A 14978-nucleotide genomic window follows, 5' to 3' on the forward strand; every position below is an offset into this window, starting at 1 on the left:
AAATTTTTCAAATTTTTAGTAAAATTATAAATTTTTAAAAAATATTTTATTTTTTTCTAGTGTATTTTTTATTGATTTTTTAATGAAATATCTATATTATAAAAAAATATAAATCAAACATTATTTACCAAAAAAATTAATTAATCTAATAAAATAAATTTAAAGAATATTTTCAGTCAAAATATAATCACTTATTTATTATAATGAGATAAATGAAATAAAATAATAATAAATAGATTATAAATATATTTTATTTTAAAAAATATACTTATATTGTATAGTTCAAAGATTTTTTTCAATGTTTGTAAACTTAATAAAAAATAAATCAAAAATTATAAGAATTAATATCTTTTAAACTAATCAAAAACCACATTTATTTATATGAATTTATTCTAAAATATAGCAATATACATAGGACTTAACTATAAAAATTTGGATATATTTTTTTATATAAAAAATGTATCAATAGATTTAAGCTGTTATAAAAATTAAAATTTTAGTATTTTATCTAATTATTTTATATAATAAATTTATATTAATTTTATATTTTAAAAATATAAATAATATTTTATTTTAATAAATTAAATAAAATAAATTATTCATATGAGCTAAAATAAATCTGAATGTAAAATTTAAATTAATTTATCTGATTATGATGAAATAGAGCAAAATGAAGAAATGTATATGCTAGTTGATTATGGCAAAAAATATTAAAAATATAAATAATACCCATAATCGGAATAATATTTCAAAAAAAATTACTAAGAATGCTTATATTTTGATCCAGAAACTTAAAATTTCATAACAAATGACGGATTATAATTTTAATCAAGTATAGGAAATTAAGTAGGAACGAATATTATTTTTGATAATAAAAAAAATTAAATTATAGGTTTATCTAATTAATCATATTTTATAGAATTATCAAATTAAGAAGAATTTTTAAAGAAATTTTAAAAATATGAGGAAAATTTAAAAAGCGATAATATAGATTTATAATAGATTTAAAATAATAAAAAATAAAAAAAAGAAATTAAATAAAATTCAGAGTCTATATATGATTGGGTTGAAAAAAGGGATAAAATTAATAGAAAAAAATAATTAAAATAAAAAAAAAAATTAGAAAATAAATAATTAATAAATTAATAAAATAATGAAATTAATTAAAATAATGAACAAAATATAAATAATACAAACAAATAAGAAAAAAAATAAAATAAAATTGTTTTAAATAAAATAATTAAAAAAATTAAATAAAAAGATGTATAAAAAAAATGAAATATTTGAAACGCTAAATGTTAAATATAAAAAAATAAAAACAATAAAATACATTATATTAATTGAATAAAAATAAATATATATTTAATTAACTAATATATATAAAAAATAAACTATAAATATATATATATATATATATATATATATATATATATATATATATATATATACATATAAATTATTTTTTTATAATTAGAATAATTCAGTTTTTTTGGCATATTTCATTTATATTTATTTTTTGATGTCTTTTTATATAAATTATTTATTTTAAATTAATAAATGATTAACTTTTTATGCCAAATAATTATTTTTTATAAAAAATTAAATTAATATCTTAATAATTCAAATTATTTTTATATTGCTTATATAAATACTTATTACATCTATATTTTTTCATCAATTAAAAAAAATATTAACATTATTATTTATTTAAAAAATATTAAAAAACACATTTTTTAAATTAATATTTAATAAATTTATAAAATTAGAAATATTTTATTTTTAATGAAGTTTATAATACATTTTAATAAAATTATTTGAATTTTAAAAATATAATAGTTGTTCTATTTTTTAAGTATTAAATTTGCTAGTTTAATAAATTTACAAGAATGTATATAATTTATATTTATAGTTTTATATTTTTAAAATGAGATTTAATTTTCTTTTATTTATTTATTTAAAAATATATATAACTAACTAACTTATATTAAAATATTTTTAATAAATATTGCATTTAAATTACATATTTATCCATAATGATTTTATTATTAATTATATATTTAAATATATATTTTTAAAAATATTTTTTATAAAACATAATAGATCTACTTTTAATTAATAAGAAATAAAAATAATAATAATTTTAAATTATATATAAAATGATTTTATTTTTTTAATTTTTAAAAGTTTTATAAATAAAAAAACTAAAAAATAAACTATAACTTAATATTAATATATATATTTATTAAACAAAATAATTAATTATCTTTATTTATTTAAATGTAAAAGGTTTTTTATTTTTAATTATTTATTCAAAAAATAAAATAATAATAAAAAATTTAATAATAAAATATAATGCAAACACTAAATATTTCTTCTTAAAATAAAAATTATTCTATTGAAAAAAAATTAAAGCAATAAATTAAGCTATTAAAAAAATAAAATATTGGTATTAAGCCTTACGAATGGCCTTACAAAATATTTAAAAATTAATAGAAAGAATAAATGAATGAAAAAACGTTTGAAAGCCCAAAGATTAAAAAATAAAATGATGAAAAGTTATTCAGTTTTTCGAATAATAAAGCTAAAAGTTAATTTTTAGATATATTTTTATAAAAAAATGATCTTAGACTGACACTTGGACTTCCAATATATGAAAGAGAGGATTGAATTTAATTTTTTATTAAAAATAATTATTTATTTCAGTTTTATTGTGAATAAAATTAGTTTTTTATTAATATTTTAAATTATAATTTTATTTAATATAATAAGAGATAAATATTTATCTAATATATTACTTTCATAATATATAAAACTTTATTTAATAAAATAAAAAATATAAGAAAAATGAAAATCTTATTATTTAAAAGTAATAATAAAAAATTATTAGTTTATATTAAAAAATAAAATATAATTTTAAAATTCATTTATAAATATTAATGTTATTCTATTAATTATTATTTAAATTTAATTATTGTACTTAGTTAAGCAAATTATTACATATCTAATTAAATTTTTCAAAATCACCTATTATTCTATTAAATTTAATTATATATAAATTTTCTATATTATAAAGAGTATTAATAAATATTTCAAATTTTATTTAATCTTTTTCTACCTTTACTTCATATTTTGATAACTTGATTTTTTAATAAAAAAATTTAATATTAATATTTAATAAATTATATTAATACAAATTTAAAGAAAAGTTTATTATATTCCAAAGATTTTACTAAATCTTGAATCAAAAATTTAGGTTCCTTAGTAAAAACTTGTAGCAAATTAAAAGGTCCTTTGTGTACTTTAATAGCTTTATTAAATAAAAAAATAATAAAAATATAATTAGAAATTAAAGAAAAGTATACTTTATAATTAAGAATAATTAGAAGAATTATAAGAATTAATTTTATTATGATTTTTTTAAATACCTCCATTATTAATATTATTATTATTATTATTATTATTATTATTAATATTATTATTAATATTATTATTTATTTGTTTTATATTATTAATATCTTTATATTCTTTTTTCTATTAGTATTAACTATTTTCAGTATTCAGTGTAGCAGTTTTGACATTATTAGTTCTTTTGTTAGTTTTTTATTTTTGATAATTATTGATATAATTTTTACTCTTCAATTAATTAAAATTAATTTTACTATTAGAAGAAGTTGGGTCTGTAGCTACATTTTCCTATATTTTATTAATCATTTGATTTTAAATTTTACTTTTTTAATCATTAATACTTTATTAATTTATATTTATATTAATACTATTATAAGTGTTATTTGTTGGTGTTATATTGTTATTTAAAGTTTAATACTTTTAATAGTTTTTACATGAAGAAATAAATAAATTATTATCTATTGATTATTATTAATAGTTTTAACTAGTTTAAGTAAATAAATTTTTATTTGTCATTTCATTGCAAGCATATTAGATATTTTTTTTTTTATTTTTAGGAGAAGGTGAACATTTAGATGATGATTATTTGCTGCTTATTTATTTTTATTCTAAATATTATTTATTTGAAGATACTACTAAATCTTCCTTTTTTAAATTTTCGTCTATGGTCATTCTATTTGAAATAAAATTATTTTTGGAGGAGTTTTATTTTTCTTAAAAATCTTCTATTGTTTACATATTACCAATAAAATTTAGTTTTTTATAATTATCATCTATACTAAATCTCTATTGGAGATTGCTTTTATTATTTAAAGCGTTTTTTAAAAATTAGGAGTCTTAAGATTTATGAACTGCTACACTGTTGAAAGGCTATTATAATTGAGTCAAGATCTCATTACTTTTTTGTGGTTTTTAATATTAATTACTTGTCGTTTGAGGCTATTCATGTTAAAGGAAATTGTTTAAATTATTTAAGTTTTGAGCATTAGAAAAGTTATTATTTTGAGTGTTTTATAGGTTATTTTATTCGTAGGTTTGATTTAAATAATCATTTTAATATTTAGATATTAGCTAACCAAAGTTAAGGGAAGTTTAATAATCTTTGAATGTGTTTATATTTTATTATTAGGATTATAAAATGTTTTGTAAGTTTTTTTATTATTCCTGTTGGATTGTGTCTTAGGTATTAGCATTTATTATATTGTTTTTGTTTTCCAAGTATAATTAAATTTGGTTAGGGGAATTTGATTGGTATTAATTTTATAGAAAATTTTTGTTATTTAATTATTAATTATAGTTACTTAATTATTGTTATAATTTCATTTATTATTATATTTATAATTATTATTAAAATTAATATTATTAATGTTAAAGTTATTATTACCATGTTTATTCTATATTTAATTATTATAAATTTTATTGTTTGTTGTTTATAAACGTGCTTGTTTTATCAATTAGGTTTATTTGTTTTTAATTTATCGCATTATTATTATTTTCAGTATAGTTTTCATAATTATTATTTAATTCCAATTTATTATTTATATCTTAAATATTATTAATTCCTTAAATATTATTTATTCCTTGCACATTATTTGCTCCTAATATAACATTAATTCCTTATGTAATATTTGTTCCTTTTATATTATTATTTTATTATATATTATTATTTGCTTAAATATTATTGTTTGCTTAAATATTATTTGTCCCTTATATATTATTATTTGTTATTTATATATTATTTGTTTATACGCTATTATTTATTTAGTTTTATTTAAAATCTATTTGTTTGCTATCTTATTAAGGTGTTTTTTATTTTTTATTTTCTTATTTATCATTATTTTTAAAATCTTAATTTTCTTTACTACTTCTTAAATTTTATATTTAATTTTATTCACATTGTTATTTATTTAATAATAAATAATAAGTAGTAGTTATATTATTATGTTTATTTAAAATTATTTATTATTTTGCTTATTCTATATCTATATTATATTTATTTAATTATTAAAGAGTATTTTCATCAATCTTTTTTTTTTTTTTATTATTAATAAAAATATTTTATTTTTTTACATTTATTTTAGAAATTCCTAAAATAATTCCTTCGCCAAGATTTTATTTACATTATTAATACCATATATGTTTTCTTATATTTTCTATCTTTATTCTTTTTTAAGGATCTATATTTAATATTTATTTCAGTAAATCTTTCCCTTCATTAGAAACAAACCTTGGAATTTGAAACTCCCCTGCCATTATTTTTTTATACAATATAGAAGTATTAGAATCCTCAAAAGGTAAATATCCACAAATTAAAGCAAACATTATAATTCCAGTACTCCATATATCAACACTCAATCCTTCGTATTTTTATCCTGCAATCATTTCAGGTGCTGCATAGCAAGGAGAACCACAAGCTGTTTTTAATAATTCTTTATTTTTATATATATTCGATAATCCAAAATCAACTATCTTTATATTTTTTTTATAATCTAGTAATAAATTTTCTGGTTTAAGATCCCTAAAAAATAATTTATTTATTAATTTAAAAAAATAAATAGTACCTATGAGTTATATTTAAATTATGTAAATATTCGACACCTGATAAAATTTATTAAATGTATTTACAAGATTCTTTTTCATTTATTCTTTAATTAGCAACTATATAATCAAATAGTTCACCTCCTGAAGCATATTCCATTATCAAATATAATTATTTAGGAGTTTCTATAATCTTATAAATATATATAAATATAAATATAAATATACATATACATATATTTATATTTTTGTTAAAAAATTATTATTTTTACTTCATATAATTATATTATATTAGGATGTCTAAGCATTTTTAATATAAGTATTTCTCTAGCTACTCGTTCTACATCTGCTTATTCAATAATTTTATTTTTTTCTAATATTTTTATTGCTACCTGTTGGTATTATTGTATTGTTTTTGTATTTTTTACATTTTTAAAATTTTAATAATTATATTTTTAACATATTTTAATAAACTTTTTCGTTTGTTTCTATGTGGATTCCTAGCTTTACTTTGCCAAATGTTCCTTCTCCAATTGTTTTGTCTATATTTTTATTAGTTTAATGTAAAATTGATTAAGTAATTATTATAATTATTATTAAGTTTCTATTTATTTATTTATTACTTAATATATAATGGCCTATCAGCTTATCTTTTTCTGAATTTTTTGTATTATTTGTCATTATTTTTACTTTATTTTTTAAATTTCAAGGTAACCTTTTTATTTCTTTATTTTTTTTTTATATTTTTTGTATTTATATTTTAATGATTAATTTTTTTTTTATTTTTTCAATACTTTTTTATTTTTTAAAAATATAAACATAAAATAATCTATAATATTAAATTTAAATATTTTTTTTTTTTTTTTTCAAAATTTTTTTATTAAGCATTTATAACATATTTTAACTAAATTATATATTTTTTTTTTCTTTCTGTATTTAAATATTATTTTAAAATAAATTAACTTAATATACTTAATCAAATACTATTTTAAAATTATTTTATATTTTATTCGTTTATTTTTATATTTAAAATAGCAAATAAAATAATTTATCTATGCGTTTTCATATAAAATACGATTAATATATATTATATATTTGTTTATTTTTTTTAAATTATTTACTTATTTTATAATATAAAATTGCTTTATCTTAAGCATACTATACTTTATTTGTTTAATTTTTTTTTTTTAATATGAAATATAAATTTAATTATAATTAAATTGAAAATGAAAAAATGTAATTTTTATATGAATTATATCGGATTTTTTTTATTGATATTATAATTTTATTTTTTTTAATAATTTTTTTTTTTTTTTAAATGAATTTTTTTTAAAAAAAAAAAATTAATTTTATTTATTATTATTTAAGTAATAATTCTGATATTTTGAAAATTTATAAAATTAATTTTATAAACATATCTGTACTAAAATATAAATAATTACACTATTAATCGAGGATAATTTAAATTAATTATTTAATATTATTCTTATTATATATTTTAATTAGTAATACAATTTTTTATTATAAACTTATAGTTTTAAATATAAAAATTATTTTTTTTATTAAAAATTTATTTTCATATTAACAATTTTTATTTATATTAAAATTAAATTTTATTTTTTTCATTAAAAAACTATATATAAAAATATAAAAAATTAAAATAATATAAAAATAAAATTATTGAGAAAAATTTTTATTATTATTTTATTATAAACTAATATTTATTTTTTATTTTATTTAACAAAATATATATTAGATATAAACTTTAATTATATTGTAAAATTTCAAAAATAGTATTTAAAAAGAAAGCTTACACTATTATTAATTTTTAATAATCAATTTAATATAATTTTATTATTTTTATTTTGATAAGAAGAATTATTAATAATTATATATATAGAATAAAATATTTATTGTAAGCCCTAATTGATTTAGGTCTTTTTAATTATTACCATGGGTAGTTTTAATTAAGGCCTTTTTAACTATTTTTTTAAAAGCAATTCGACTAAGGACTCTAATATAAAAAATATTTTTTGGGTGGTTTTAATCTATTGGGGTAAAAAGATTTTGTTATATATATGCTGTATATATATAACCATAAAAAGTAATTTTAATTTTTATTATAAGCCAATTCGCATTAAAATAAAAATATAAGTAAAAATTAAATATTATAAAAAAAATATTTAAGACACTTTTAAAATATAGATCAAAACCAAAATGAGACGGTTTAATTAAAATATTTAGGGTTTATTTAAAATAGCGACTTTAATCTTAATCGATTACGATTTATATTTATTTAATAATAATTGTACAAGAAATTTAAAACTTTAAATAATAGTTTGAATTTATTTATTATGAGTTTATTTATTAGTAAATGCAAAATAATATTTTAAAAGAAATAAAAAAATATAATATATCATTAAAAAATTAATAATCCATTAAAAAATTGATAATATAAATAATAAAATTTGATTAATCCAAAAAAAAAAATATAAATTATAAATAAAAATTATTAAATAAAATTAATTTTATTTATTAAATTTGCTTTTTTAAAAAAAAAAATTTCCTAAAATCTTAAAAAAAACGGAAACTAAAAAAAAAAAACTATTCGTTTTTATGCAATTTTTATTTTTTTTAATAATGATAAATAAAAAAAAGAGCAAAACGTATTTAAATAAAGCAAAAGTCTTTACGCAAAATAAATAAATCAAATAAAAACCAAAAATATTTAATAATTATATAATAAAAAATAAAAATAATAAAAATTATGAAATCATTCATCATTTTAGCTTTATTCATAACTTTAGCCTTTTCAAATTTTTCTTAAAAAGAAGCTCATTTATCACTTGCTGAAGTAAAAAAATAAAATAAAAGTCAATATTTAATATTAAAAATTAACAATAGATCTATAAAAGTGCATTTGGTTCTACTATTTTAAATGCTATTTAAATGAACATAAGCAGTCAAGCTACATCTGATGATATCATAGCATTAATTGATTAGATTTTAAATTAATTGTAAGATGCTCAAATTAAAAAAAACACCTAAAATGAAGTCGACGTTTCTAACTATGCTTTATAAGTATAATAATTATCTGGCAGAATTAAATAAACCTTAGACGATACTGATACTACTAGAAATGAAATAAAATTAAGCGAAGAAAATTTAGAATAATATAAATTGATTAAATTATAAGCTGAAAGTGATTACTAAAATGCAAACTAAAAAAAATATAAAAAATAAAATATATATATATTTTTTTTTTTTAAAAAAAAAAAAGATTGTTAACTCAATAGAAATAGGAACTGCTGAAAGAGAATTAGCACATGCTAACTGGTAAGAATCTGATAGTGAATTAGCTGCTGCTTTAGAAGCTATTGACTAAGCTAATGTTTTACTTTAACATTTGCATAATGGAGTTTCTTTTGTTTAATTATCATTGAGATTTGGTAAAGTTTTGGGGAAATTAAAAAATTTGAAATCAAAATAATCTTCATTATTCAGACCTGTAATTATGGCTTTATCTTAAATTTAAGATAATTTGAATTACGATAAACTCTAAAAAATCATAGAATTATTAGTAAACTTAAAAAATACTTTAAATGATGTAAAAGACATTAATCAAAAAAATGAAACTAAAAATACTGAAAAATGGGAAAATAGACTTAATTTATTAAGTGAACATAAATAAAAATACTCTAATATCGTCAGAAATTATAAATAAAATATTATAAATTAGGAAGAATTCATTTTTCATAGAAAAAATAATCTTAAAAATGAATTATATATATTTGATACTTTAACAAATTAAAAAAATGAAGCTGAAGAAAATTTTAAAGAAGTTTAAGATTAATATAAAGCATTTAATAAAGAAATGTAAAATTATTTATATTGCATTTTTATTATTATTAATATTAATATATTAACAAAAAAAATAAAAAAAGTGAATTCGAGATTGGAATTCTTAATAGATTAGTTAAACTTTTAAAAAATAAATTTAATGCAATTATTACATTCTTTTAAATATGAATAAAAATAAATAAAAAATTTAATATAAAAAATAAGAATAAGATATTTATATAAAATAAAAAAAAGAAAATTAATATATACAATATTATTATTTTTTTATTATTTAAATAGTAACTAAAAATATATATTAATTTTAAAATAATAAGTATTAATAATATTATTAAAATATATTAAATGTATATATAAATATATAATATAATATTAATTTTTTAAATTATAAATATTTATATATAATTATTATATTTTATATAAATAATAAATTTTAATAATATATATGTTATTTTTTGATTTCATTTAATTAATTAAATGTATATTTAAATTATTTTTTTCTTTATCTGTTGTTTAATTATTTTAATCTTAAAAATATTTTTTGTTTTCATTTAAAAAAAAAAAAATATATTAAATTTTATTAACTGAAATAATTAAATAAAATTTTATTTATATTTTAATTATAATTTATTTTTTAAATGTAATTTATATATTATTTAAAATTAAATAAAATAAAATAAAATTATATTCAAATATTTTAAATATAAAAGTAATAATTTTAAAACAAAAATATTTATATATAAATTAATTCATATATTAAAATGTATTAAAGTAGTGAAAATATAAAAAATTTTAAAGATTTATATAATTATAAATATTCAGATAGGATATAGCAAAGTATTAATTAACAACAAAACAATAATAATAATGTGAAAACTAATCAATAATTATAAAGGCTATCATCATTTTCCTAATAAAAATAATAAAATAAAATTGTTATAAATACAAATGCATAAGCTCCTAAAAAAAATTAATCAAAAGTATGAGTAAAATTATATATTTCTATATTTATTAATAAATGTATAATATATATATATATACATATATTTATATATATATATATATATATATATATATTTATATACATATATATATACATCTATTTATTTTTTCTAGCCCAAAATTATACAAATAAATGTCCAAAATTTATCCCAATAATAATAATAAATGCATATTTCTTCAAAGAATTTAGATAACACAAATTAATAATAATTTTAAGATATTTAATAATAATAATAATAATAATAATAATAATAATAATAATAATAGTAATAACATTAATATCCTTATTCTGCTAGTATATCAAGAAATCTTTCTTTTTAAAGTTAGTTACCTTCACCAAATTAATAATAAAATGGATATGGAAGTACTTAATATTTTTCTAGGTTAAGCCCTTATTAAGGAAAATCTTCTTAAGGAAATTTATTTGGTGAGAAGATGTAGAAAAATTAAATATAAAGTTAGTTATTAGAGAAATATAAAGGAACTCCTTTTTTGAATTATATTTAATTAAATCATAATTAAAATTTGAAAGAATAATATTGTTTTTAATAGCCTATTTACTAAAATTAAATGTTATAATAAGGATCTTAAGCAGATTTTAATAAAAAATAAAAAAATTCAATAATTAATAATAATTATATAAAAGAAAATAATATTAAAAATGAAAACAATATAAAAATTGAGAATAATTATTTAAATAATATTGATATAGATAATAATAATAAAAATAATAATAATAACAATAATAATAATAATAATATCGAAAATATAAAAGATTCTAGCAAACTTTTATGTAAATTTTCATTTTTTTATATATATATATATATATATATATATATATATATATATATATATATATATATATTATTAAATTATTACATATTTAAATAATATTTTTTTAAGATAACATTAATAAGAATATGTTTAATTATCAATATGTTATTGGAAAAGGTGGTTTTGGAAAAGTAAAAATAAAAAATTATAAAAAAATAAATAAAAAAAAGGTTTGGAGAGTTGAACATAAAAAAACTAAATAAATATATGCAATGAAAGAAATGCTTAAATCAAAGTAAAAATTAAAAAAAATTATTAAAATTTTATTATAAAAAATAAATAATTTTAAATAAAAATATAAAGAATAATAACTAAAAGAAGTGTAAATTCAGTAATGAGTGAAAGAAATTTACTAAGCTAATTAAAACATCCGTAAAAAAATAAATGAATATATTAATATATAAAATATATATCTATATATATATATAAATACATATATATATATATAATAATATATATATATATATATATATAATATTTATATATATGTATATATATATTATATATTATTTATTTTTATTTCTATATTTATAGATTTATTGTTAATATGAATTATGCATTTTAAGATAGAGATAATCTGTATTTATTAATGGATTTAGTTAATGGAGGAGATTTACGATTTCATATAGGTAGACATAGAAGATTTAAAGAAAATCAAACATGTAATAAAAAAAAATTATATATATAAAAAAAAAATATATATATAACAAAAAAAGCTAAATATATTTTATATAGTATTTTTTGTTTGCTGTATTATTCTTGCATTTGAATATTTACACGAAAATAATGTTATTCATAGAGATGTTAAACCTGAAAATTTAGTTTTAGATACAGATGGTTATGTTAAATTAACTGATTTGGGTGTCGCTCGTGTTTGGAGAGAAGATAATGCTTAGGACACTTCGGGTACACCTGGTTATATGGCTCCGGAAGTTATGTGTAGATAAAATCATGGAATTGCAGTCGATTATTTTGCTTTGGGGGTTATTGCTTATGAATTTATGATGGGAAGAGTTTAAACATATTTTATTTATGCATATAATTATTATATTTTATAATATAAAGAGACCTTATCTAGGTAGAAATAGAAAAGAAATTAGAGATTAAATATTATCTAAATAAGTTTAAATTAAAAAACAGGAAATACCAGAAGGATATTCAATAGAGGCTGCAGATTTTATTAATAGAGTAAATTATATAAAAATATTAATAATTTATTATTTATTAAAAAAAATATATTTTATAGTGCATTTAAAGAAAACCAGCTAATAGATTAGGTGTTAATGGTCCTTAAGAGGTGAAATGTCATCCCTGGTTTAGAAATATTGAATGGAATAAATTATTAAATAAATAAATATAAGCACCTTTTATACCAATAGTATATTTTTTACCCCAATTTAATAAAAATAAAAAATTAGGCTATTGAAGATAATTACGAATATAGATAATAAATTTCAATAGACGGAATTGATTCTAATGAAGAACTTATTTAATAAAATGCATTGCTTTTAAGAAAAGATAGTGTATAAAGTATTATTTTTTTTTTTTTTAATTATATATAATATTTTTATTAATTATTATTTAAAGATTTATTTGCTGGTTATAATTTTAATATGGAAGATTATGTAAAATAAATTGGAAGTACAAAAAACAGCACATCTACGAACGTAAATACAGAAAGAACGTAGTCTACATTAAATTCTAAAAAATTTTAATAGGATATGTCATGAAAATAAATAGATATTCTTATTTTTTTGTTTAATTATTATATACAATAATTATTATTAATATTAATACAAATATATATAAATAATTATATATACATATATATATATAAATATATATAATAAAAAAAATGAAAAATAATATATAAATATATATATATATATTAAATAATAATATCATTTTTAGAAAAAAAATATAATATTAAAATTTTTTTGTAAATTAAATTTTTAATTAATAAAATATATGAACACAAAAATAAATATTAATATACAAATTTATAATAATAAAAATTATATAAATAAATAATTAATTATATATAATAATAATTAAATATATATATACAAAATTTTTATATATATAAATAATATAAAATTAAATATATTTAAAATAAATTATTTTTATATAGATTAATTTTTTTATAAAATTATTTATATATAAAATGTATAGATATAATTATAAAAAAAATATATATTATCTTTAAAAATATATATAATTATTAATATTTTAATATATAGTTCTATTTCTTCATATTTACTTTAAAACATATTTTTTTTAAATAAAATAAAAAAAAAAAAATTAAAATTAATTTTTATATATAAAAAAAATTAATAAATCGTTTTTTTACAATTGTTGAATTCTCGTCTTATTTTTTTTTTTTAAATATCTTTTTTTTTATATTAATTTTATATAAAATAAAAAATATTTTTTTATTCATTATTTAATATTATTAATTTTTTACCTGAATATGTTTTTAAAAAATATCTTTTTTAAATTATTTAAATATAAATATATAGAATTTTTTATAGGATATATATTATATTAACATATATAATATATATATTCATTTTTTTTTTTAACAAAAAAAATATTGTATGTATGATTATTATATTTTTGGGTTTAAACAATTAAAGTTATTAATTTATATTCTTAAAAATTCAAAGTGTATATTATAAACATTTAATGTATCTATAAATCAATGTTTTAATATATAAATATAAACTTTTTTAAAATATTTATAACATATGTATATATTTATATATAAATTAATTTTCTTTATTTTTAATTAATTATTTTATTTTAGAAAATATATATTTATTTTTAGATTGAATATATTTTATCTATCAAAGATTTATGTGTTTTAGTTATTTTTAATACTTTTTAAGAAAATGTATGTAAAAGAAATACATTTTATAAATTACTAAAATATAATTATATAATAATATAAAATATTTTAATAAATTTTAAAATTTATTAACAATTATTAATAATATTAATTAGATTATTTTACAATTTTAATATTTATATTAAAAAAGTATATATATTAAAAAATTGATTTAATTTGATAAATATATTAAGAAAATTAATTAAAAAAAATAATAATATATAAATATATATATATATATATATTTATATGTATTTATATAAATTAAAATTTTTAAACATAATTTTTTTAGTATATTTTTTTTTAGTAAGAAAGTTATATTGTTTCTTATTTTTATAAATAAAAATATTTATTTATATTTAATTTAGAATTATTTTATTATTTTTAAAAAATATTAAAAATATAAATATATATTATTTTCAATAATTTAAAAATAACAAATTTTTAAATAAAA

General features: G+C 13.6%; 2 protein-coding genes across 2 annotated transcripts, besides 49 other annotated features; one reads left to right on the top strand and one right to left on the bottom strand. All coding sequences in view use genetic code 6, as the record gives it.

Annotated features, from left to right (window-relative positions):
• Positions 1-513: 513 nt before the first annotated feature.
• Positions 514-589: a microsatellite.
• Positions 590-1086: 497 nt separating this feature from the next.
• Positions 1087-1122: a microsatellite.
• A 13-nt stretch (positions 1123-1135) lies between these two features.
• Positions 1136-1176: a microsatellite.
• Positions 1177-1372: 196 nt separating this feature from the next.
• Positions 1373-1457: a microsatellite.
• Positions 1393-1454: a microsatellite.
• An 854-nt stretch (positions 1458-2311) lies between the features above and the next one.
• Positions 2312-2346: a microsatellite.
• A 1083-nt stretch (positions 2347-3429) lies between these two features.
• Positions 3430-3492: a microsatellite.
• A 1194-nt stretch (positions 3493-4686) lies between these two features.
• Positions 4687-4755: a microsatellite.
• Positions 4756-4937: 182 nt separating this feature from the next.
• Positions 4938-5124: a microsatellite.
• Positions 5031-5149: a microsatellite.
• A 326-nt stretch (positions 5150-5475) lies between these two features.
• Positions 5476-6624, bottom strand: IMG5_198080 (protein kinase domain protein; the record flags this gene model as incomplete). Its single annotated transcript, XM_004024135.1, has 4 exons — positions 5476-5923; positions 5967-6136; positions 6216-6335; positions 6418-6624. Coding segments are annotated over 4 exons (945 nt in total), but the record flags the coding sequence as incomplete, so codon positions are not given.
• Positions 6139-6182: a microsatellite.
• Positions 6144-6188: a microsatellite.
• A 47-nt stretch (positions 6625-6671) lies between the features above and the next one.
• Positions 6672-6705: a microsatellite.
• A 517-nt stretch (positions 6706-7222) lies between these two features.
• Positions 7223-7256: a microsatellite.
• Positions 7227-7274: a microsatellite.
• Positions 7275-7478: 204 nt separating this feature from the next.
• Positions 7479-7520: a microsatellite.
• Positions 7485-7551: a microsatellite.
• Positions 7504-7549: a microsatellite.
• Positions 7552-7628: 77 nt separating the features above from the next.
• Positions 7629-7697: a microsatellite.
• A 645-nt stretch (positions 7698-8342) lies between these two features.
• Positions 8343-8389: a microsatellite.
• Positions 8345-8397: a microsatellite.
• A 33-nt stretch (positions 8398-8430) lies between these two features.
• Positions 8431-8465: a microsatellite.
• Positions 8466-8710: 245 nt separating this feature from the next.
• IMG5_198090 (protein kinase domain protein) lies at positions 8711-13367 on the top strand (the record flags this gene model as incomplete). The annotated part of the gene is made up of 12 exons (XM_004024136.1): positions 8711-8797; positions 8848-9159; positions 9224-9620; positions 11707-11768; positions 11808-11872; positions 11941-12009; positions 12172-12299; positions 12373-12650; positions 12703-12825; positions 12884-13015; positions 13056-13167; positions 13225-13367. 12 exons carry the CDS (start codon positions 8711-8713, stop codon positions 13365-13367), a joined length of 1908 nt encoding a protein of 635 aa, XP_004024185.1.
• Positions 9972-10039: a microsatellite.
• Positions 9973-10037: a microsatellite.
• Positions 10166-10242: a microsatellite.
• Positions 10409-10452: a microsatellite.
• Positions 10823-10897: a microsatellite.
• Positions 11026-11076: a microsatellite.
• Positions 11434-11493: a microsatellite.
• Positions 11440-11483: a microsatellite.
• Positions 11488-11553: a microsatellite.
• Positions 11516-11563: a microsatellite.
• Positions 11614-11668: a microsatellite.
• Positions 11880-11939: a microsatellite.
• Positions 12026-12144: a microsatellite.
• Positions 12303-12352: a microsatellite.
• Positions 12303-12363: a microsatellite.
• Positions 13368-13396: 29 nt separating the features above from the next.
• Positions 13397-13539: a microsatellite.
• Positions 13435-13532: a microsatellite.
• Positions 13437-13526: a microsatellite.
• Positions 13437-13539: a microsatellite.
• A 99-nt stretch (positions 13540-13638) lies between these two features.
• Positions 13639-13737: a microsatellite.
• Positions 13645-13755: a microsatellite.
• Positions 13651-13728: a microsatellite.
• Positions 13721-13760: a microsatellite.
• Positions 13752-13803: a microsatellite.
• Positions 13804-14403: 600 nt separating this feature from the next.
• Positions 14404-14480: a microsatellite.
• A 261-nt stretch (positions 14481-14741) lies between these two features.
• Positions 14742-14786: a microsatellite.
• Positions 14787-14959: 173 nt separating this feature from the next.
• Positions 14960-14978: part of a microsatellite that runs on past the window's edge.

The sequence above is a fragment of the Ichthyophthirius multifiliis genome (assembly GCF_000220395.1).
Source record: "Ichthyophthirius multifiliis unplaced genomic scaffold scaff_1120509251408, whole genome shotgun sequence".
Classification (NCBI taxonomy): domain Eukaryota; phylum Ciliophora; class Oligohymenophorea; order Hymenostomatida; genus Ichthyophthirius; species Ichthyophthirius multifiliis.